Consider the following 24,500-nt stretch of genomic DNA (forward strand, 5'->3'; position numbering starts at 1 on the left):
CCCTGGTTTTGCTTGCCATGGTTCATGGATGGCTGTGGCCCTGGGCAGAGCCCTGACAACCTGGTCTGGCCCAGGGAAGGAGAAGGAGCCCCTGGAGAAGCTGTCCCAGGTGGGGCTGCTGCTGCTGGGGACAGTGAGGACATCAAGGATGACAACCTCTTGCACCACCTGACCACCGGCAGGCTGAAGATGATGGACTTTGATTCTGACACCTCCTCCAAAGCCAGGTTCCACAGGGAGTTTGCAGATGAGTCCACACACAGGGGGATGCTCCCAGATTTGGGCATTGCACAGCCTGGCTGGGAACCAAAGGTTCCCCCTTTGCTGGGGCTGATGCAGCTGATCCTTGAGTCGGCTGCCAGGCTGCTTTTGGCAGGGCTGGGGCATGGGCTGGGGTGGGTACGAAATGGGAGTGGGCTCCTGGCCCTGCCAACAGCCCCCAGCACCCACCGTACCCCGGGCTGGGGCTGGGCTGGGGCAGCCAGCCCGACACAAACAAACCCCCATGGTGGGAGCAGAGGTGGGACTCCAGACCCTGTGCAGGGTCTGCTTTGCTTTGCAGGCAAGGAAGGGCTTGGGCTGCTCCACTGCCCTTGTTTGCTTTGGGATCACCATGGGGGCAGTGCAGGGGAAGGGAGAAAGCCTGGGATTCCCTCCCCCATGGTGGGTTTTTCCCTGGCATGCAGGGGTTGGGCCTTCCTTAGGGCCCTGACAGAGATAAGATTTTTGACCTTTTTTCTTGTTCCCCTTTTTCTCTGTAATCTATTTTTAATAATTTGTTGTTTGTTTTTATAGAGGAAGTGTTCCAGGTGGGGTCCCGTCTGGATCAGGACGTGCTTGGGAGCAGCTGCAGCGTGGATGGGCCGTGCCCTTGGAGAAGGCTGAGGGCATCGTTTGGGAGCAGCTTTTCTTCCAGTGGGGGATGGCGTGAGGTGGGTCCTGTCTGCTGGGGATGGTGGGATCAGAGCTCTGGGGAGATGGCAGCGAGCACAGGAGCGTCCTGCTCTGGGCAGCTGCTGAGGGCTGGAGGTGCCGTGGCCGGCTGCAGGCTGGGCACATGTCCTGCCCTCCTGCTCTGCTCCCAAAGGCAGCAGTGATGGGCAGCTCTGGGCACAGCTCTGGCACGGCCAGCATGGCCTGGGCACCGCGGGTGGCTGGGACAAGGGGACAGGAGCCTTCAGCTGACAGGGCTTTCTGGTTTCTCTCCTTGCAGCCGGGCTCTGCGGGTGCTGAGGCTGCTCTGGGCTCTGCCAGGGCCCTGCTGGAGCTCAGCACGGGGCTGCAATCAGCCAAAGGAGAAATGGGGTGCCCTGCAGCACAGACTGGCTTGAGCATTTCAGCAACACAGCTCAAGAAAACATGCAGCCACCCAAAAAATAAACTTGTTCAATAACTTCTGAAATGAAATCAATCTGGGATGACCCCAAATGACTTTTTGCAGCTTGCTCAAGCAGTAGCTCAGCCCTTCTCTGAACTGTTCTCTCTTCTCCCTGCCTTTTACTTCCCAACTGCTTCCTCTTTTCCCCCATTGAGTTCCCAGCCTATTCCAGTCTCCATCACACTGTTCCCTTCCTTGGTGCCCCTCGCCATGAGGAAGGCCAAGCCCCAGGCTAAGGGACTCATCCTGTCACTGGCTGAGGAGCAGCAATGTCTCAGAGGTCTGGTGGGATTTTAGTGTCATTCAGAGCTGCTCTCCAGCCCCCAGCTCTCCTCACTGCTGAGTTCCCGCTCCTTTTTCCTTGTCCTTGCAGCAGGATGAGCTCTGTGAATCCCCTGAAGCCTCCCCACTCTTTCCAGCCCACGCACCCACCTCAGCTAGGTTGAAGCAGCAGCTTCTCTGTCTCCTCTGGCACACCAGTGCAGTCCCCTGTGCAGGGAGCCCCAGCCCCAGAGCACAGCACTCAGCAGTGCAGTCGGGGCTGGAGCAGCTGCCCTGCAGCCCTGCCTTGGCTCTTTGTGGCAGGGAATGCTCCCTGTTTGCAGCTGTCCCTGCAGGATGGCCCCAGGGCAGAGCCCAGCTGGGCTCCCACTGCAGCCCCTGAAGCTTGGGGCAGACAGTGGTTCCAGAGCTGAGGTTCACGGGGAGCTCCCGGAGCTGTGCCTCGCACTCTGTTGCCGTGTCACTGTGCAGGCTGGCTTGTACGGGGTGAATGTACCAGCCCTGGTTTGACTGACAGGGGCCGGGCCCATCACATCTCTCCCAAGGCTGCAGGCATTGCCCAGGCCAGAATCTGAAGGGGCACAGAGATCAGAGCAGTGAAATCATCCAGACTGGGTTTTCAAAGGCCCTTTAGAAGGAAGGGCTTGAGAATAAACGTTCTCTGTTTGCCACATGAACATCGGGGAGAGTGGTCTCTTTGGCTCCAACCCACTTTCCTCCCTGAGCCAACGTTACCCACCCCCTCACACGTCCCCCTCGTGCCTTCCCACTGCCTTGTCCTGTCAGGACTCCCACAGCCCCTCATCCCTTCGTGGCCCCATCCCCTCAGGGTCTCCCCAGCCCGGCCAGCCTGCCCGGCAGCAGCGCCGCAGCCCCACAGGAGCTCCAGAGGAGCCCCACCAAGAGGCACCTGGGAGCCCTCAGCAATCCAGCCAGCAACACACGGGCAGGAGGACACGGATGGCACTTCCTGCCTGGGACAGGGCTTGTGGCCATCTCCAGGCACCGCTCTCACAGAGATCCCCACAGCTCCAGCCCCTGCCCATCTGCTCTGTGGGCAGCACAAAGGCTTCATCAGAGCCACCAAAGGCCAAGGGGCTTCTGGCCATTTTCCCTGCAACCCTGCATGCCTTGGCAGCTTGCTGAGCCCAGGAACCCTTTTCTCCCTCTTCCCCTCAGCCCTGCAGAGCCTGGGCAGCCAAAGAAAGATCCTGGGAGTCTGACTATAGCAACACATCCTATATTTATACGCTAAAGAAAAACAAAAATAAAGAAAAGAACAATCTTAAAGAAATGAAACATTCCTGCTGGCTGGGGTGGCTCCAGCAGACAGAGCCTCTGGAATCAACTCTCTGCAGAGCTCCAGCAGCGCAGCCAGCCGAGCCCCGACAGACGAGGCCGTCTCCTCCATGCCCTGCAGAGCCGATCACGCAGGTTGTCAAAGGTGGAATATGGAGTACTCTCTGCTTCCTGGAGGATATACAATGCTTGAACTGCCAGGCTTGCCACGGTGACGCTGTTGTCATTTTCCAAGACTTCAAGGGCTGAAAGAGAGAGGAACAGAGCCATGGTCAGTTCCCACATCTGACGGGACCCGAGGGGACTCTGTGCCAGGGCCATCCCAGCCGGCTCTGGCCATGGCCAGAGGGACCAGGGACCAGCTGGATCAGCCCGAAGCTGCTGGCCACGAATCCCCCAGGTGCCCTGAAAGCTCTGTGTGCTCTGCCCACGCCGGCCCTGGTCCGCACAGGGAGCAGAGCCCTCCACAGCCGGGGCAGGGCTCGCAGCTCCCCTGGCAGCCCCCGCTGGCAGCCCGCTGCCCTCACTCACCCTCACAGAGGAGCTGGAGCTCTTCCTTCCTCCCCCTCAGGTACCGCCCGGCCGTCCCTGGGAACACAGAGCCTGTCAGGCCCAGGGCACAGCTCCCTGCCAGCGGCGCCGCCAGCCCTGTGCCCACACGCCCTCCTGGCCCGGCTCGTGGCTCACCCATGAACCTGACGGCCGCCTCTCGCAGGGGCTCCTGTGGGCTCTGCAGGTAGGGCAGGGCCCGGCGCAGGTGCTCGGCCACGCTGCTGCTGTCCTCTGCCAGCTGGAGAGAGCGGCAGGAGGGAAGGGTTGGCCCCGCAGCCCCCCGGGCCGGGGCTCCATGGGCACCCGGCTGGGGCCGCAGGAGCCTGGAGCAGAGCCCGCGCGGCCTCGGGCTGCAGCAGCGGGCAGGGGCACAGCTGCCAGCCCGCACACCGAGCACCGCGCTCAGGGGCTGCTCCAGGCTGGGGCTGCGGCTTCCCGGCCCTCCTTACCAGGCACTCGGGGAACTGCCACAGCTTCTGGTTCTGAACCATCTGTCCAAGATCCCTCCTCTTCAGGAACTCGGCCGCACAGAGCAGCGTTTCCTGAGAAGCCTGGAGAGCAGCAGAGACACAGAGATGGCCCCACAGCCCAGGGCGCAGGACCCTGTCCCTGTGCCAAGGCCAGCAGGAGCTGCAGCCTGCGAGGCGCCAGGGCAGGGCCAGCCCAGCCCCTGCCAGGGGCCAGCGGCAGCTGCCGAGTCCTCACCTCTGCCACTCGCTGGTTCTCATCATGGCAGTGCATGGAGAGTGGCAGCAGGCTCTGGCGCACGTGTGCCTTCATGACCTTTCTCTCCTCTTCCGGAAAAAAATCCAGCATCTCCTTGAAGACAAACAGGGAGCACAACTGCACCTGGCTGTCCTCCTGTAGGAAAGGAAGGAAGAAAGACCTCAGCATCAGCTGCTTCAGGCCCACCTGGGCACAGCCTGTGAGTGCACAGGGCACAAAGTGTGCGGGCAGCACGCACTGGCCGTGGCTGGAGGCGCAGAGCCTTACGTTGTCAAAGAGTGGCAGGAGTGCCTCAGCCAGCTGCAGGGCGATGGTGCTGGTTATTGGGGCACCATTGCAGAAAAATAAAGCTCTGAGGAGAACCGTGGTCATCCTGAGCATGGTGCTGTCATCTTCCTTCAGGAGCTCCACGAGCCTTTCATGCAGGCTCCACATCCTTATGGCCATCTACTTGTGGAACACAAGTGTGTGAAACACCATCCTGCTGCCACAGGGCCCAGGGGCCACAGGCCTGTGCCAAAGCCCTGGGGCAGCTGCAGCAGGAGGCAGGAGAGCTGGCAGCAGCTGCCCCAGTGCCCCAAGGCCAGCCAAGCCCCAGGGACTGCGTTCCCCAGCCCCACGCTGGCAGCAGGGCTTCAGCCCCTGCGCTCTTCTCACCGAGACACTGGTGGTGCCGAGCGCCACGAGGCCTCGGAGTGCCAAGCGACGCCTCCCCCTGCACTCGCTCTGCAGGTGCTTGGACAGGAACTGCAGGACGCTGTCCCGGCACTCACTCACGTTCAGGTGCTCCAGGATCTGAAAGGCACAGGCCGGTGACGGGGGAGCGGCCGGCGGGAGCCCAGAACCGCCCAGGGCCGGGCCCAGGCAGCAGCACAGGGCGCGGGCTCCGTCCCAGGCACTGCGGCCAAGAGAGGGCAGAGAGCCGGGAGGCAGCTCAGCGAGGCAGCGCCGGCCTTCAGGCTCACCTCCACAAGGAACGCCAGGGTGGCCAAATCCCGGCACGGCGTGTCCTTGCTGAGCAGCCCGAGCAGGTGGAACGCAATCCCGGAACACGCGGCTTCGGATGCGCGGTGCATTTCTCTGACAGGAGGAAACACGAGTCAAAGCCCTCAGCCAGCGGGGGCAAACCTCTCCCAGGACTGCCTCACAGAGGTCTGGCCTTTCTCCACCACCCTGCAAGGGGCAGCTGAGCCCTCTGGGAGGTTGCTGCTCTTGGGCACGCTCCTCTCCCAGCCTTTTGCAGCCTCCTTGGCCGTCCCTTGGTGACAAGGCCTTCTGGCCCACGGCCACGGGGACTGTGTGGGGCACCTCGGGCACAGGGCACACATGCCGGGGACAGCTGGGGAGCAGGGGGTCTCACCTGGCCAGCACGCCCACAGCACAGTGGTGGGTGTCAGCACAGAGCAGTGTGTCCCAGCCACGCTTGTCTTCCATGGCCACCACCACATCCTCATAGTGAAGTTGGCAGAGCAGGGCCTTGAGGGTCTGCTCTGCAAAGCTGTGCACAGAGCAAAGCTGAGGTTACACTGGGAGCACTGGCCCCTGCCCTGGGCACATGGCAGGGACAGGAGGACTGGCATGGAGCACCTGCTGGGGCTGGTGGCAAGGCCGTGTTGCTGCTGGCATCCCTTCCAGAAGGTATCGACCTCCTCTGGCACATCCAGAGTGCTGAAGAGCACTTGGAAGAGCAGATGCACAAAGAGGCCGGGGAAATGCACGGTGACTACATGTGGCACACAGGGCAGCTGGAGGATCTTCCACATCACCACGGTTGCCTGCAAAGGACAGAGCAGCCCGAGACAGCGCTCAGTGCCGAGGTGTCCGTGTGGCAGGGCCCGAGCACGGGAGGGAGAGGCCCGGAGAGACACAGGGGGAGCACCGGGCCTGGTGGCCCTGGAGCTGCCCCGAGGCCAGGTTTCAGCCCAGCGCCTGAGGCAGGGAGACGCCGTGGGGGAGGGAGGATGGAGAGCTGTTGGAGAGGTGGCCTTGGGGCCAGCAAAGGCAGAAACTCACAGCCAGGGCAAGGACAGCCGTGTGGTCCCCATCGGAGGTGCACGTGCTGTGCTCTGGCCAGCTCCCCAGCACATCGAGGAGCACGAGCATGGCCGGCTCTGCAGTCCTCAGCGAGCACATGATGCTCTTCCACATGGCCAGAGCAGCTCTGCGGGGTCAGAACTCTGTCTCAGAGGAGTCTGGGACACAGCAGCGTGGCCTGGGCGGCAGCGGGGAGCTGAGCTGCTCTGCCAGCCCTGCCTCTGCCCACTGCCCCTCACTGGCAGCACGCAGGCAGCCCAGCCCTGTGGGCACTGGCCCCTGAGGGGCAGGGGGAAAGCATGGCAGCACGCTGGGGGGCTGGCAGGGGCCAGGGCTGGCAAAGGGAGCAGCCAGAGGGCCCTGGAATTCTCTGTGTCAGACACCTGGGACAGGCTGCACAGGGGGAAGGGCTGCTGAGCCCTGAGCCCTCTGGGCAGGTGGGCCCCGTACCTGTCACACAATGGGGCCACACGCAGGAGAGCCATCACCACGTCAGAGGGCTGTGCCTCTGTCAGATCCAGAAGGGGTCTGTACAGATTGTACTCAGGAAACTCATTGGCCACGAGCCACTGGTGGATGAACCTCACCATGGCCGGCACCTGGAAAAGGCAGGGGAGACTTGGAAAGCTGCCGGAGGAAGGAATGTGCCCAGCTGCCCCAGAGAAGTGCTTCCCTTGCCACCACACTGCCATGGCCTCAAAGTCTTCCAGGGAGCAGCAGGTGTGGCTTGGGAGGCCAAGCAATTGCTGGGAGGAGAATAGCCAGGCCACAGGCTGCTTACTTGCTTTGGGCTGGAAGGACCCTCCTCCACAAGCATATCCAGCAGGGCAGCGCTGGTCTTGGTTTTGAAGATGGGAGAGTAGACTCTGAACACGGTGCCCATGGCGCTGCTCTCTTCCTCCCGAATCTTCTTCATGAATTTGCAAACCATCTGCAGCAGAAGGGCAAGAAGCCCGGGATGCTGCATGGAGTGCTCCGAGCACAGTGCTGGGCTGAGCAGTGCCAGCAGGCCCAGCCCAGGTAGGGATGGCTGCAGGTACCTGCGCTGTTCTGCGGAAGCGGCCACGGCTGCGTTCCTGCTCTCGTGTGCGCTGCACGGCTGCACCTGGCAAAGAGCGAGCGCAGCCCGAGCTGAGGGGCTGCGGGAGAGGCCGGAGAACACAGCCCAGCCCTGCGCTGCCCAGGCAGGGACAGCCCCGCGACGGCCCAGGGCACGGAGCACGGCTGTGGGGTGTCTGCCTGGCCCCTATTCCATCCTGTCCATGGGCATGGCCCCAGGGGATGGCATGGCATGGCATGGCATGGCATGGCATGGCATGGCATGGCATGGCATGGCATGGCATGGCATGGCATGGCATGGGGCCAAGCTGGCTGCAGGCACCAGCCCTGTGGCCCAGCTCTGCCACTCACCCTTCTGCCGTGGCTGGAACTGCTCCAGCTCTTCAGGCTGCTGTGCTGCGGCAGCTCCAGGGCCTTCTTTCTCCTCCTTCCCCCAGGCCAGCTTGGGCACGCTCGCAGGTCTGTGCTCTACATCACTGCCTGGATTCATGGCTGCTTGCAGAAGGTGAAAAGGAAAAGGTCCGAGTCAGCAAGTGCTGCAGTCGTGCCTTGAGGGCACCTGCAAGAGTGAAGACTTGGGAAGGCTACAGGACGGCAAGTCCTGCACTCTGGTCCTGGGGGCTCCAGCCACAAGGACAGGAGACTCCTGACAAGGACAGTGAAAAGCAAATGCCACAGTCTGCCCTCGAGGGCAGCTGCAGAAGAGATGCCTCGGGAAGGCCAGGGGTCACCAAGTGCTCTGGTCTGGCCACGAGCTCACCTGCAGGAGTAATACCTCAGGAAAGCTCTGGGTCAGCAAGGAACGAGTGTCTGTGCGAGGGCTCCTCACAGCACCGCTCTCTCGCGTCCTCTCTCGTCGTGTGCACTGAGCACTGTGGAGTGTAACTGTAACTTGTAACTGCCAACACCTCTGCCAGAGCGTGTCACCAAGGGCCCTTGGAATCCCTGTCCCGTTCCATTCCACGGTGACCATGCTGCACCGTGTCACCAAGGGCCCTTGGAATCCCTGTCCCGTTCCATTCCACGGTGACCATGCTGCAGCGTGTCACCAAGGGCCCTTGGATCCCCTGTCCCGTTCCATTCCACGGTGACCATGCTGCACCGTGTCACCAAGGGCCCTTGCACGCACTGCCACCTGCCCTGGGGCCACCCCCAGCCCCCCAGAGTGGCCCAGGGTGGAAGGAATGCCTTGCCCCAGGTGTGTCAGACAGCCCAACAGGATCTTTAGGAAGGGCTCAGCCCATCAGCAAACGCTGCCCTGCTCTGCGGGCTCAGAGCAGCAGGAGCCCCCGCAGCTGCCGACGCAGCCGCGGCGGGAAGGGCACGGGGCCTCCACAGAAGCTGGCACGGCCTCCTCGGGACACGTCCCACATGGTGGCCATCCTGAGCACGGCCGTGGGACACAGACCGGGAACGTGTGGGCCAGGGCAGGAATGCTGCTCTGAGCCCTGGGGCCCGGGCAGCGCTGACAGCAGCAGGTGAGGCACAGTCCCCGCCCAAGCAGAGTTCCCCCTGTCAATCATGGTAACACCTCACCCTTCTTTTCTGTATAAAATTCTGTGTATTGTTCTCTGTCACCCATCTGCAAGGGCCCTTTGCAAACATGGGGACAGAGGACAGTGTGCATCTAATTTACACTGGAGCTGCAGCATTCCCCTCCAGGAACTGTTAGGGGAGAATTCAGGCCACAGGCATAATGATTCTTGGTTACAAATTCAACTTATGTCTAAGAGCAGAAAGTTATTTAACCCTGAGCCCATTTAACCCTTACAGAAAAACCCAATTTTAAAAAACAACTTTTCAGCACTTGATCCTTCAGTGAAAAACCCAACTCCCACAAAACAGCCTGTAAACAGAAAAACTGTTTGTAAACTTGAGAAATAATTTGTAAACAAATCAAATCCTTCTATGAATTGTCCATTAGGCAGGTGATCATTTGTAATGCTGTCTGTGGTTTCCAGTGTCCATATTTTAGGCAGCTGTATCGTACTGTTGTAGGATTTATTGTAAAACATGAGAACAGACTCAGAGGGGAGGAGGGTGTACCCTCAATCCAACCCCTTTCCCCTTTTTTCTTTGTATAATAAATAATAACAGGAACAGAACATGGATTTTGAATACTATTAACTTATGCAAAGTTTCATCCAGGTTTACTGATAACATTTTTCTTTACCAGCCAGGTTCAGGGTGAAGAACTTGATTGGGAGATGTTTTGATCAGGGCAAGGAACTTGGTGGGGAGACATTTTCTGTATTTATATTTTATCTAGTGCAAACCATATACTTTTTTCTCTTTGTTAGAAGTTAGAAATTTTGTTATTGACTTTAATAGCTGACTTTTAAAATGATGACAAATGGCAGAATTCAGTGAAAAAACTTTACAACTGCAATTTGCTTATGAAAAATCCAAGCTCTGTGTATACCTCAGTGGATATTCTTTGAATCATACCAGTTTATCTTGAAGCAATGCAAGAATAATTACTCGAATATTAAGAAAAGACATGTTAATTCACATACTAGGACTTCTTTAAGACAATGATTTACTAAAATATGAATATCAATCTAATATCGATATCCAACTGAGACAGACAAAATCTCTCTAAGAGTTTAAAGTTAGAAAGTGTATGTTTATTGAGACAGCCGGGCATTACGTGGGATAATTCCCTAATGCACACTGCAAAAATCACAGGTATTACAAAGCTTTTTTATTTACAGAAGTCTTGAATACACAAAATATGAATGCATATTCATATCCCTGTCACTTCCTCTGATCCGCTTCACATGCTAATTGGCAAAAAGGCAATTAAGCATGTGTGGTTCTGTTCCCTGAAATGACTCGGGGGTCCATTTTGGGGAGGGGTCTCCAAAATGAAGAAGTAAAATAAGTCTTCCTCGTTCTGACCTTTCTGCCTTTCGCATGCACACATGACAAATGAATCCATGCCGTTTTCCTGTGCTTAATGGATTCCTAAAGAATGGGAAGTCTGCAACTTTTTTTATCATCTTCACTTTTGGCCCTGGCCCACACTTGGAAGGAGTCAGATAAACCCAGTGGGTATTTCCCTTCCCAAGGGGCTCCTGGGGAGACAAAGGAGACAAGAAGGATTCCCCATCTCATGACATTCCCTTTTTTCCTTCAGTAGCTCTATTGCAGTCACTGCATACAAGAGTTTACTTGATCCCTTTGGTGCCAGGGAGCACCCAGAACTTGAACCTTACTGGATCCAGCCCTGTCTGCCTATCACAGAGGGAAAAGATAAAGAACCTGGGTGGGGGTTGAGCCAAAATGGCATTTTGCCACTTCTGATCTGCTCCCAGCTTTTGCAGCAGGGCAACAACCCCATCTCTGCAAACCACTCCCTTTTGCAAGGCACACGTGGACCTCGCTGGTAGCTCAGGGCTCCTGAAGGGGCTGCTGCAGTTGGCAACTGGAGCTGTTGTTGAACTTTTCACATTGCTAACCCCCCCCTGCCAAATGCCATCAAGTGGCTGAGGAAGGACACAAAAATATTACCCTGGAGGAAGTGGGGCCAAAAGCTTGGAAAAGGATGAAAGAAATATTCTGATGATGACAATGTCAAAAAAACACAATTTATTTTTGATAGCAAATGAATACCCACAGCCCTCCAGCCCTCCCAGACCGGCAGGCTGAGCGGGGCCGTTTCCATGGCGTGAGGAGCTGGCAGCCTGCAGAGAGAAACCAGAGAGCCACGGTCAGTCACAGAAGGCTCCTGTGCCCCTGTCCCACCACGGCCTGTGCCTGGGCCAGGCTGCTGTGTGCTCAGAGCCCAAACCTCCTGACCCATTCTCCGTTTTTAGAGAAGGGCAGAGTGGTAAGCCACATTCCATCCCCTCTGCTGAAGCACAGCCCAGCAGTCTCCTCAGAAGCTTCCAGGGCGGAATGCCCGTGTGCCTGGTTTCCTGGCTCCCCGGCAGACCAGGGGTTAAACATTGGGTGTCTCCTGGATTGTCCCCGGAAAGAGCCCATCTCTGCACCCAGCTACCTTTTTTCATTTGGAAATTAGGTCTTTCTTTCTCTGCCATCTGTGGTTTCTCCAGCCCGGGATGCAACCACCGGTCATTTAAAACTTTAAGAATCTTTTTGTACAAGCACAACTGACTTGATGTATATTTTACATAAGCACGAATTATTCCATAACATATATTACAATGGGGCTGCAGAGATACCCCTGCAGGTCCATGGGGATGCAGAGATCCCCTGCAGCCCCTGGAGGAGCCGGGCTGGAGCTCGGCGATGCCCGAGAGGAGGCTGTGAGCCCGCGGGCAGAGGGGCCCCGCTGGAGCAGCCTGTCCTGGCAGGACTGAGCCCGTGGCACAGTGACCCACGCTGCAGCACTCGGAGGGGCTGTGCCCAGGGGATGGACTCCGCTCCGAGAAGTTCCTGGAGAAGTCTCGGCCGGGAGAGAGCGCAGGGTGCAGCAGGGAACGACTCCTGTCCCTGAGCAGAGGGAGAAGCCCCGGGGGATGAGCTGAGCATGGCCCCATTCCCTGTCTCCTGCCCTGCCGGGGGAGGAGGTGCAGCTGGGAGCAGGGAGGCGTGGGGAAAGCGGCATTTAAGGCTCTGCACTGACTTCTCCTGCTCCGAGTCTTTGGAGTTTTCTGACAGAAATCTCTCCCCCGCCCCACTCACCCACAGGGCTTCGGGCGGGTTTCCCTTTTTGGGGGAAATCAAAGAAAAGCACTGATGCACTAACGAGGGGCAGAAGAAGTGAGGCTCCTGGGCTTCCCGCAGAGGCGGAGGCACGGGAGGCGCAGGGCCGGGAAAGCCGTGGCGGGAGGCGCGGAGAAGTTTGTTTGTGTGGGCAGCTCAATCCCGGCTCGGCCCGGGCCCGTGCCGGGGCTGTTCCTCATCTCCGGCTTTCCCCTCACGCAGCCCGGGGGCGCCGAGAGCGCGGGGCGAGGCGGGGCCGTGCGCAGAGCCCGCCCCGAGCTCGCTGCCATTGGCCGCCGGTGCCGTCAGTCGCGGTTGCGGCGCGCTGATTGGTGGGAGCGGGGCGCGGCGCGGCCCCGGCGGCGGGCTGAGGGCGGCCGTGGCCGCGCAGCGCCGCCATTGGCCGAGCGGCTGTGCGGGCCCGGCAGCGGCGGCAGCGGCCGGAGCGCGGTGAGGCGGCGGCGGCGGAGCTCGGAGGCGGCCCCGGCGCAGGTGGGAGCCGCGCTGGGCTCTGCGGGGGCTCGGGGCCGGCTGCGGGCGGAGGGGGCGGCAGGGGGCTCCGGCGGCTCGCCGGTGCCGTGTCCGGCCCGTGCCGGCCCCGGGCTGAGGGCGCTGCGGGAGCGGCTGCCCGCGGTCTCCTTCCCGCCGGGGCCGGGCAGGAGCCGCTGCCGGAGCAGCGCTGGCTCGGCCCGGCTGCTGTGGGTAGGACAGAGGGGCTGCCCCGCGGCCGGGAGCGGGCGGGGAAATTCCCGTCGCCGGAGGTTCGTGTGCCCGGCGGAGAGCGAGGAGTCCTGTCAAAGTGACTTTATTGCCGAGCAGGGGCAGAGGCCGTGGGGCATTTGCCGTGCGCTCTCTGCCGTGGCTGTAGTCCGCAGCCTCCTTTTTATCCTCATTTTCCCGGCCGATCTCCCTCTGCCTTTGCCCACCGGCTGAGTTCCTTGGAAGGTTCCGACTTCCCGATGCGCCTGCTGCCTGTCCTCGTTAATGTGCACCCTCCTTTTGTATAACAGCCGATATTCATGGCTCTGTTAAGTCTTTGTTCTTCTCCTCCAAGTTCAGGAATGTAGCGGGACTTTGAGCAGCTCTCTGGGTCAATTTGTACCATTTATTGGAACTGATGGTTTCTCCGTTACTTCCTTCTCTACAACTCCCTGCCCCGATCTCCAGGCAGATTCACTCCTTGACTCTGTTTTGTCCTTCCCGGGTCCTCTTTGGTTTTGGGATTATTCTCGGTGCCCTCATTCCCTGTCCTTTTGTAGCCGTTTGTGGATCAGGAGGCCTGGCTGCCACCTGCATGCCCTGGCTCAGCTGCTGGATGAGCTGCACTGCCAAGGTGTGGAGCATGGTAAAAAGATGAGAGTTGCTGCAGCACAGAAGAGGAGAAGCAGCATTCCTTTAACCCCTGGTGTGCCGGGGAGCCAGGAAAGTGTGTCCCATTCTCATCCTTTCCATGTTTGGACCAATACATAAACTGCTCTCCTATTTCCTTTCTTATAATTTTTTGCAGTTTTCTCGTCATCTCTTTGCCAACAGCAGTTTGAGCCATTTAGTTTTCCACAAACTCCTCCTTTTTCTGTTCACAGATAATCTGATCCCATCTCCTGCTGAAATGTTGTGTTTCTCATTTCAGTGGCTTGGTCGGCAGAAAGGTCAGGAGCTGGAGCTGTCTGGTTGGTTCTTATTCTGAGGACAGCTTGTAATCAAATTATGCCATTCAAATGAAAAATGGGTTCTCTGTCTCCTGATATGAATTTGTGAGAAACGCCAATCACTTGGTTTTTAAAATGTTAGAAGTTTAATACTAGTAAAATGGTTATAGAAGTAGGAATACAATTAGACTACTAAAAATTTAGGGTTAGGACAATTGCAAGACATTAAAAAGCAAAGACTTACAGATGGACAGATGCTCTCTTGGGTGCTTAAGCCACAACAAGAATACCTTGTGAATAAAGGAATCACCCCTAAAAAAATACACTGTTGCATATTCTTATATCTTCATGGTTATGCATACATTCTATTTCAAACAAGTAACTCTGTCTGTTGTATGTCAGCTATTTTTTTTTAATCCCCACGGCATCCTCCAGTCTGAGCATGGCCTGAAGAAATTAACTTCTTCTAGTAAGAAAACCATAAATTCCTCTTGTCTGGAGAATTTAGGTGTTCCTTGAGCGAATTTAGGTGTTCTCATTCCTTAACCCCCCCCCCCCCCCCACACACACACACATGCATATTTTCTCTTTTAACTGCTAAAGCTTAATTTTATCTACAAAGCTACGTTTACCATACTATTAAGATGTTCATACAGCACAAGTTATCATTATAACATAATACATGTAGTAACTATCTGCACAGAGCCATATAACATGCATTTTTCACAAAATCATTTTGGTTCCCAGGGGCTGGTCCATGGTGTTGTAGGATTTGTTCTGGTGGCCGTTCATCTTTTCCCCATGTTTGGGCGCTCCCTCAAGCTGGGGCTGCATCAATTGACCATTTTTTTTCTTACTCCTTCATCATATACTTGAATTCCAACTGATTTCCCTGAACTTGTTCTAGCAAAACCCCCAGTGCTCTGATACACCCTGTACAGCACAGACAGTGGCAGCAGATGTTGGAGTGGGCAGAGGGATGATCCCCCCCTTATTTTAGTGAAGTTTTCCCAACATTCTCCATTTGCTGTTTCCCTTTGCAGCTTCAGCCATTTCTGTTGCAGAGTCAGAGATCCTCAGCATGGGCTCTGCCTTCAGCTGTGCAGATTCCATCTGTGCAAGCAGACAGAGCTTGGGGTGAGGGGCAGAGGGAATCAGCCAATTCCTGCCCCAGGCAAGAAGAGCCAGGTACATTGTCCCCAGTTTGCCCCAGCAGTGCTAATTTGCATTTCTGAAGCTCCTCCTGGGTGCCTGGAATGCAGCTTCTCTTCCACAGCAGCCTTCAGCAGCCTCAGTTGTGCCCCCTCCCCACAATCTGCTGCTTTTTTTTTTTCCTTCAAATCATCTATTTATTGTTTATGAGTTAAAGGGTCACCTTTAAATCTCATCTAGTTTTGAAAATTTTGAAAAACTCTAATCACTTGGTTTTTAAAATTTTAAAAGTTTAATAGTAATAAAATGGTTTTAAAAATAATAATACAATTAGAGTTAGGACAATTACAAGACAAAAAGAGCAAAGAATTACAGACGTCCAGATGCTCTCAGACCCTAAGTCAAGAAAAGCTTGACTTGTGAACAAAGGAATCACCCTTAAACCAAGACACTTGTTGCATATTCATACATTCTTCATGGTTATGCATACATTCTGTTCTAAACAAGAAACTCTGTTGTATGTCAACTGTTCCCTTTAATCCCCTGGTGTCTTCAAGTCTGAGCAAGGCCTGAAGAAATTAGCTTCTCCTGATAAGAAGCCATAAATTCCTCTCCTTTGGAAGATTTAGGTGTTCTTCGAAGGGAGCATCTCATTCCTAAAAAGAAAACTCCCCCCACATACATAATCTCTATTTTAACATTATGTTGTAACCTAAAACTACACTTAACACAATACGTAAGGGAATTAATACAGCATAACTTTCTAACATGACACATATAATATTCATTGTAACATTTGCGAAAAGCCAATCATAAATATGCATTTTTCACAATCCCACCTCTTACTGCTCAAGACAAATGATTTATAAAGAATATTTCCTGTCCTCTTGCATTCTTTGGACTCTGTTGGTAATCAAATAAAACATGGGATTAAACAAAGAAGAAATATCAAAACACTTGTAACACATAAAAGGAAGAATCCTAATTTCTTCCAGCATCCCATTCTCAATACATTACCCCACTTGCTAGTTTTTAACGTTATTTTCCCATTTTTGGACTGATACCTGGGTCATAATTTTTTTCTGATATCCTTTGTTTTTTCCAGGATGACATCCTCATTGCCATCTATTTTCAACAATCTGTACACCCCATTCTTTAGCCAATAACTAGTGTAAAGCCAACCTATTTTAATGCACTGCAGGTGATGTTTGGCTTTGCAGACTCCATATTAATTCCAATGCCTGAGCAGCTTTGTTTATTATCTTCTCTATAACTGCTTGGAGTCATTTAATATGACTGAGGATATAATTTGGGGTTAACACAGAGCTAGACTGCTGTGCTTGTTTTACCTTTTTTTTTACTAACTGTCTCTTTACCGAATCTTGGACTATATTTCTAAGATCAAATGTAAAACAAATCCATCTCTCTCCTTTTGGACATTCCATGCCCCAAGTATTACTACTTTTTCCTAAGTTCTTTGTAATGTGATAATTTTCCCCCTTTTTCCTGCAGGTACTTAATTTGGATGGGTTATAACAGTGGCTGTTGACATGGGTGTGTGTGACAAAAAGGAACTTTGGTTTCTTTCCATGTGATACTTTCTGTAGCATTTGTGACACGATCTTGCTGCTATCTCAGAAGGGAAAAGACAACAAATGAGAGACAGAAACAGGAATGACAGAGGTCTGGCTTGGCTTATACCCCCACCTCCCCTGCCTGTGGGGCTGCTGCCCACAGCAGGTACGTGTGATCTTCTCGCTGCTGAGTACAGTGCTCAATCCAGGCTTGCCCTCTGTTTCCCTTGTCACTCCTTTTTTACTCATTTCCAGGCAAATTGTTTTTGACACCTTTTAACTGTGGTTTTCCACCATTCCTCAAGTATCTCTCAGTCCACAGGCACTGATAATCCCCATCTACAAAACCAATTTATTACTTCAGTTTTTGAGGTCTTTCTGTATAGGGGATTGATTCAGTACTCAATACTTCTTGCCACGAGAACATAGATTTTGTGAGCTACAATGCCAATTATTCTCTTAATTTAAACATTCACTTATAACCCAGCTGCCATGTCCAATATGGGGATGAATCAAATAAAGTATACAGCATAGTATTAATGGCAATTTCCCTTCTTCCCTGTACAAGCCACAGGCTAAGGCCAGACTATAAGAACTCTTTGACTCAAACACTCCCGACCCTCCTGTTTGAAGTGGCAGTGTTCCTCTGCCAAGGAGGTGTCGGAGGCGTCTCAGGGCTTATTCAGGCAGGGCTTAGAACCAGTGATGCAAGCTTTGCCTTATTTCTCAGTTAGGTGTTATTCTTTGTACCTGCCTTGGATTATTTGGGTCTTCCCAAACCATTACCACCCAGTCCTGGGTGAAAGTCAATTTGGTATCACCTGGTTTAGATGTGATAGTCCATTCCTCACGTTTCTTCACAAATTCTTTTATTTTGCTGGCATGAATTCACCCTCTTTTCCATGGTTGGGGTTGCTGCTTTAGTAGTACCTGGAAAGGACTTCTTAATAACACAGTGTTAAAAGAAAAGAAAAACAATACTGCATTAACTTTCACCATTAGTTTTCTTCAAAACTTTCTGGGTTTAACTAAAAACTTTTTCTATAGCTGCTTCTTCTTCTTGTATCCAGCTGTGCTAATTGCTGCAGAGGCCAATTCTTCTTCTTGTGAGCTATAATTAGTTAAATAAAAAAAGACTAGCCCAAATTTAACACAAGATGTATCACATCTCTTGGTTTTTTGCTTTTTAGGCAACATCCAACTGTTTTAGTCTTACAGACCCATTCTTCAGAACAAAAGCCTCCTTTCCTTAACAACAAAAATCAGAAGGAAAAAAAAGAAGTCTTGTTTAAAAAAATAAAGCACATTGTGAGAGTCAGCTATCTCTGCTTTGATCTTATCTCTATTGGTGGTCCAGCTCTCCCTCTTTTTCGGGGCTTTGCCTTTGACTGTACTTCCTCACTCCCCTCCCCTTGTTGTCACTCTGTCTAGCAGGAATGGGGGAGAACTTAGAGATAGCTGCGGTATGGGGACTTTGGGGCATATTTCGCTCTCTCTCTTTCTCTTTCTCTCTCTTTCCCTTTCTCTCTCTTTCTCTTTTTCTCCCTTCTTCTCTCTTCTCCCTTTCTCTCTCTTTCACTCTCTTTTTCTCTGTTCACATTTCAACATCCACATTCCAATATCAGTCCACTTTCTAACATTAGTCCTACATCCTGGAGAGGTGAGTCTGCCAATCACCTCTCCCTCCTTTTTCATCTTCCTTACAAATTTAATTACTTTTTGTTATGTGTGTTCTGCAGGCCTTTAATTCACGGCACCCTCCACCAAGGGCTACCAGCTACCCACAGCTGACAGTGCTAAAACTAAAGACTTATTTTGCTGTCACAATTTTCCATTCACAAGCTTGAAAGGGTTGTAGGAACAAGGTAAACAAAAACTTACTTCTGAAGTGATCTTGCCTGCAATAATAATTTAAGGCAATGCTTGTTAGTGTAATATAATTTGCAAAGAAGCCAAGGTTTGATTTGGGAAGGACATCTGAGGACACAGAGCATGAGTTTTACAAATCTATAATTTGAAGAGGGAATAGACAAAATGTGGATACAGTGGGGGAGACAGCAAGTAAGGAATTTATCTCTGCAATACTCTCTTTTTGACTGCCAGGAGACACTCTCTGAAGAGGTTCTTACAGTACAAACAATAACTGGATGGGAAGAGGCACTCTTGAATTTAAGCTTTGATGTCAAAATAGGAAACTGCCCCTGAGCACTGCAGTGCTGGAGCACCCTGCCTGCAAACTCACCAGAGGCAAGCCACTGCTGCCACGCTGCAGGGCTGCCTGCAGCACAGAGGGAACCATGGCCCAGCCCTCCCTGCAGGCCTGGGTAATCCACACAAGGAATCACAATTGCTTCATAGCTCTCTAACTCATTCAAGAAATAGGAAACTGTAGTAAACAGAGATCTCCCTCACCATCTTTTTCATATGTGTGTGTCACACACTCACTGTGATGCTGGAAGTAACAAATTGTTTACATTAGAAGATACTGAAACTTTTTCTTCATTTAGCTTTGTAGTTTCCCTTTTCTATATGTAGCCACCTCCCATTCTGGGAAAAAATGAGCCCTATTTTTTTACAAGTGTTTTGTATGCACAATTTTATTTGCTGTTCTAGATACACTGCAAGTAGTTAGCACTTCCAGAAAAACTAGCAAACAAACAAAACAAAAAAACTAAGAAAGCAAAACACATTTGGGTACATGAAAAAGGACTGGTTGGAAGGAAAATTGTTTCTCATTGACCTACCAAGCAGTTGGTGTTACCTTTAGTTTAACTTTACACACTGAGAACACTTGATTGAACAGCCTGCACTGACTCAAATTAATAGCAGGTTTTGCTATGTCACAGCTGTAAACTAGTTTTTCAATCCTAGAGTACAGTAAGTTATGTATTTCAAGATAAAAATCACAATGCAAATTGGAAGAAATTTAGTACTGCATCAGGTGTGCACACAATTAATTTACCTCTAGAAGTCAGTTTATGACTTTCCTCTACTAGGATTGCAGTAGCTGCTATAGCTTGAATACACACTGGCCAGCCTTGATTTACTGGATCCCACATCTTTGATAAATAAGCCACGGGTCTCTTTACTCCTCCCCACTCTGGAAACAAAACCCTATGAGCTACCCCCTTTTTTTCATTTACATACAAATGAAAGGGTTTTGCTAGTGAAGGTGAGCTTAAAGTTGATATTGGGGCTAGTTTTAACTTCTTTTTTCTTAATTTTTCATTATCCTTTTTGATCCATTTTATATCATCTCCCTCTGTCAATTTTTTTTATTCAAAAATTTTACTGCCTGTGTATATCCTTCAATCCACAATTTATAATTATCCCAATAATCTGAGTATCTTTCTGATTTCCCCCTTTGAAGAGGGAGGGGGAAGGGATAGAATCCCTGTGTTTCAGTCAGGGTTGAGCTTCCAACTACCCTTTCTAAGCAAGTGTCCAAGATATTTTACCTCTGATTCTACAAATTGCAGCTTCCCTTTTGATACCCTTAATCCTTTTTCCCCAAGAAAATTCAAAAGCTTTATAGTAGCCTCTCTAACTTCAGCTTCAGCTTCCCCAGAAAGTAAAAGATTATCCACATATTGGATAATTTGTATTTCAGGGGGAGTGGGGAAAGTTTGTAGTATTGTTTCTAAAGCTTGTCCAAATAAGTTTGGGGATTCTGTAAGCCCCTGTGGTAGTTTTGTCCATCTTAATTGCTGTTTTCTCCAGTTAGTGGGTCCTTCCATTCAAAAGCAAAGATAACTTGCTCTCCTGGGCTAATGGGCAAGCCCAAAAGGGATCTTTAAGGTCCACTACACTAAACCACTGATGCTGGGGAGGAACTTTACTGAAAAGAGTATAAGGATTTGGTACCACTGGATAGCGGTCTGAGTTCCTTTGTTAACCTCCCTTAAGGCTTGTACCAGTCTATAGCTCCCATCAGGCTTCTTTACTGGGAGTATTGGGGTATTATGGGGAGACATACAAGGTTCTAATGTCCCATCCTTTGTTAGTCCTTCTATTACTGGCTTTAAACATTCCTGTCCTTCTAAAGATACAGGATACTGCCGTACATGTATGGGACAATTTTTTTTTCCTCAGTTGTAATCTTTATGGGGTCAATATTTAATCTTCCCCTATTTCCCTCCCCAGCCCAAACTTCCTTGTTAATTCTTCTTCCATCCTCCTGGCCTAGTTTTAAAAGTCTAGCTGTCATCTTCCCATCTTCTGGAACAACCCCTATTCCTAATTTCACCTGTAAATCTTGTCCCAATAAATTGCTACCTGCCCCTGGGACCAAGAAAACATCTCTCATCCAAAATTTAGTTTCTCCTTCTATTACCACATTTTTAATAACGGGTACTGTGAAACTCTCCTTTTGCTCCTGTTACTATTACGGTATCTTTGCTTACACTATAACCTTTTGGAATATTTAACAGAAAGGTTCATTCTGCCCCTGTGTCTACCACAAATTCCAATTCTTCTTCTTGGGGACCCACTCTTAAAATTATCTCAGCATTCCCCACCTGGACCCCACCTGTGCCCCCCCTCGGCCCCATGGCCCCGCGAGGGGAATTTGGGGAGGTGGGAGTGGGGCAGCGCCAAGGCCGGGCCCCCCCGCGCTGTCCTGGCGGGAGCGGCTGCAGTGGGGACCGAGTGCGGGCGGGAGCGGCCGAGAGCCCAGCGCTGCCCCAGCCCGACCTGCCCCAGCTCCACCCTGCCCCTGCGCTGGGATGCTGTGGGGCTGGGGGGAAGAGGGAGCCGGCAGTGGGTGCTGGGCCTGGGGGCAGGAGGAGAAGGGAAGGAGAAGCAGCCTTGAGGAACAAAATGGTCAAAGGATGCAGGTGGCAGGAGAGGGTGGGATTGTGCAGGAGAAGGAGGAATAGCAGGAGGAAGAGGAGTGTGAGGAAGAGCAAAGACACAGGAGGAGGAGGAGAAGGAGCAGAAAGAGGAAGCAGCAGAAGGTTCCACCCCTCCCTGTGTCTGCAGCCTCCCCCCAGCCCCAGGAGCGCTGCTCCCCCCACATGCAGCAGGTGACTGTGGAGGAGGATCCACGATTTTCACGGGGTGAATCTTGGTGTTTCTGAGCTTTCTTGCGTTAAATGTTGGTGCTTTGGTTTTATGTGGCAGCTGAATCTTTATCTTTTGAAGGAGGTTTTTGCTGACTTGTGATGTTCGGGGAGTTTTTGATTTGTGTCTTGAAGTTTGTGGGATTTTTGGTCTGAATCTTGGTGTTTTGGAGGTTCTTACAGACACAGGATTCCCAAGGACTTCCTGAGATGAACTTGGGCAAGGAGGAACCTCCAGTCCAAGGAGCTCTTCTCTTGTTTTTCCCTCAAACCAGGATTTGTCTTTGCCAGGGCTTGGCTGGATGGAGGAGGAGAAAAAGCCCCGGAGATGCTGCAGGAGGAGGAGCTGCAAACCCAGCCCAGGGAGCTGCGGGGAGGAAAGAGCCCCCTGAGCCAGGAAGGCGGGCAGAGATCCAGGCGGAGCTCGGAGCTGGTGGAGAAGCCTCATGGCAGGGAGAAGCCCCACAAGTGCTTGGAATGTGGGAAGGGTTTCAGCCGGAGATCCAACCTGATCGAGCACCAGAGGATCCACACTGGGGAGAGGCCCTACGAGTGTGGAGAGTGTGGGAAGAGGTTTCGGACCAGTTCCCATCTCCTCGTACATGAGCGGATTCACACAGAGGAGAGGCCCTACCGCTGCCCTGACTGCGGGAAGGGCTTTCAGCACAACTCCAATCTCACTGTGCACCGGCGCATCCACACCGGGGAGAGGCCCTACGAGTGTGGGAAATGTGGGAAGGGCTTCAAAGACATGTCTGGCCTGATCCAGCACCAGGTGATCCACACTGGGGAACGGCCCTATGACTGCTTGGAATGTGGGAAGAGCTTTGGGAGGAGCTCAGGCCTGAGAACACACCAGCGCATCCACACTGGGGAGAGGCCCTACGAGTGTCCCCAGTGTGGGAAGAGGTTTCGGACCAGCTCCAGTGTCCTTCTACATGAGCGGATTCACACAGAGGAGAGGCCCTACCGCTGCCCCGACTGCGGGAAGGGCTTCAAGCAAAGCTCCAGCCTCACCGTGCACCGGCGCATCCACACCGGGGAGAGGCCCTACGAATGTGGGAAGTGTGGGAAGAGCTTCTCCATGAGCTCAAAGTTGATCAGACACCAACGGAGGCATCACTAAAGGAAGTCCTGTGAGTGCCCCGAGTGTGGGTAGTGCTTGGAGTGAGGGAAGAGAGTGAGGTAAGAGCTTGGAGTGAGGGAAGAGTTTGGTGTGCTGCTGCAGGTCCATCCCCCATGGGAGGATCCAGGCTGGATGATCCCCAGTGACCCCCGTTGGGCAGAGCCCTGGTGCCCCCATATGGGGAATAAAACAGAGAGTAAAGCAATGGAGCTGATCAAGGGGCCCGATATCTGAGGCCTGACTGAGCAGAAACTGTGGGAGACACAGACACAGTTTCAGTCTCCCTGGGCAAGAAGTGACCAGAAAAAATGGTGTGAGTCTTTGTGATAAGATAAATGTTCCCAGGTTACTGGATGTCTCGAAGAATGTGTAACCAATGGGAAATTGTTACCAAAAACAGAGCCCTCTATAATCACCATACAAGTCAATCCCTGTATAAACACCTGGTACACTCAATAAAATTGGCTTTGTTCTAAACTGGGATGTCCCCGTCTCTCCATGGTGGATAACCCTGTTGTGGGTGATCCCCGTTGGGTGGGGGAAGGTGCTGGAGGGATTTCTTTCCCTTCTCCTGGTGCTGCCGTGGTTTGGTTGGTAATAAATTCCCTCCCTGTGCCCAGGCCGGGTCTGTTGTCCCCGTGCCGGTGCTCGGGGCGGGATCTCTCCCGTTCCTTCTCTGCACTGCCGGGCCTCTCCTCAGCCAATGAGAGAACGCGGTGGAGAAGAGTCAGCCAATCAGCGAGAGCGGGGCTGATGACTCACCAGTTGCCGGGCAGACCCGCAGCAGGCAGTGTTCCCCACCTGGACCCGCCCTCCCTGCCCAGGGCCGGCCCCGCCGTGGGGTCCCCCCAAGTCCCTCCCCAGTGCCCCCATGAACTGGGCTGGGTTTAACTGGGAAGCTTTACTGGGAACACTGGGAGCAGGCGGGCAGGGGCAGAGTGACAGCAGGGCTGGGGGACACTCGACCCCCCCAAAATCAGCGTGGGGATGGAGCAGGGGGTGTCGGCCGGGTCCGGGGCCACGGGGAGGGGCTCTCACTGCCAGTGGCTCAGGAGCTCTGTGGGCAGAGTAAAGGGGGTGACACCGGGCTGGGGTCCCCGGGGGGACCATTCACATTCTGGGGGAGGTGGGATACGACTCACGGGACCCCCCTTTCTTGTTCAGGTAGAACCAGATCCCCAGTGCCAGGAAGATGAAGCCCAACTCGGAGTCTCCAGTTCCTGCCAGCATCTTGCTGTGGCAGCATCCAGCAGCATCTCTGGGGTCTCCGCAGGGGTCAGGACCCCCCAGAAACTCTCACAGGCACCCAGGCCCCTCCAAGCACCCTCCTGGTTGCTCCCAACCTACTCAGGATCCCTGAAACCTCCCTCTTGATCCCTTCCTCACCTTCCCAGGACCCACCAAAGCCCCTCCTGTCCCTCTCAGTATCCCACAGCCTCCTTCCAGTTGTCCCCCACTGCTCCAGGACCCCCAAACTCTCTCTCATTCCCTTCCCAGCCCCACCAGGGTTCATCCAGACCCCTCCCAGTCTCTTCCCAGCACAACCAACCTTGTCCCAATCTCTGCTCTTCCATCCCCAATCTCCATCCAGCTCTTCCAGGCTCACTCACATCCCTCCCAGTCACACCCAGCACACCCAAACTCCCTCCCAGTGTCCACCAGGACCCCCAGAACCCCATCCCACCCTCCCCAGTATCCTTCAAACCCCTTCTTAGCCTTTCCAAATCCACAACCTCCTCTCCCAGTTGAAACCAGGCTCTCCAACTCCCTCCCAGTTGAAACCAGCACATCCCAGTGGTTCTCCCAGCGCCCCCAATTCCTCCCCTGTATCCCAGTGCTGGCTCAGGGGGTGCTCCAGGCTGACGTGCTCCACCTGGCAGGTGGAGGTGAGCCCGGCCCGGGTTGAGGTTTCCAGCAGCACCAGGAGCTGGTGGGTCC

General features: G+C 53.3%; 1 protein-coding gene across 1 annotated transcript in view; it reads left to right on the forward strand.

The window, feature by feature from the left end:
- Nucleotides 1-24,500, forward strand: part of LOC110484435 (uncharacterized) — a 308,610-nt gene that overhangs the window by 258,486 nt on the left and 25,624 nt on the right. Inside the window, 1 exon segment of the mRNA XM_085565453.1 lies at nucleotides 21,890-22,531. Coding sequence (XP_085421579.1) covers nucleotides 21,890-22,531 — 642 coding nt within the window.

Source organism: Lonchura striata, chromosome 36 (assembly GCF_050655825.1).
Source record: "Lonchura striata isolate lonStrDom1 chromosome 36, ASM5065582v1, whole genome shotgun sequence".
NCBI classification, from domain to species: domain Eukaryota; kingdom Metazoa; phylum Chordata; class Aves; order Passeriformes; family Estrildidae; genus Lonchura; species Lonchura striata.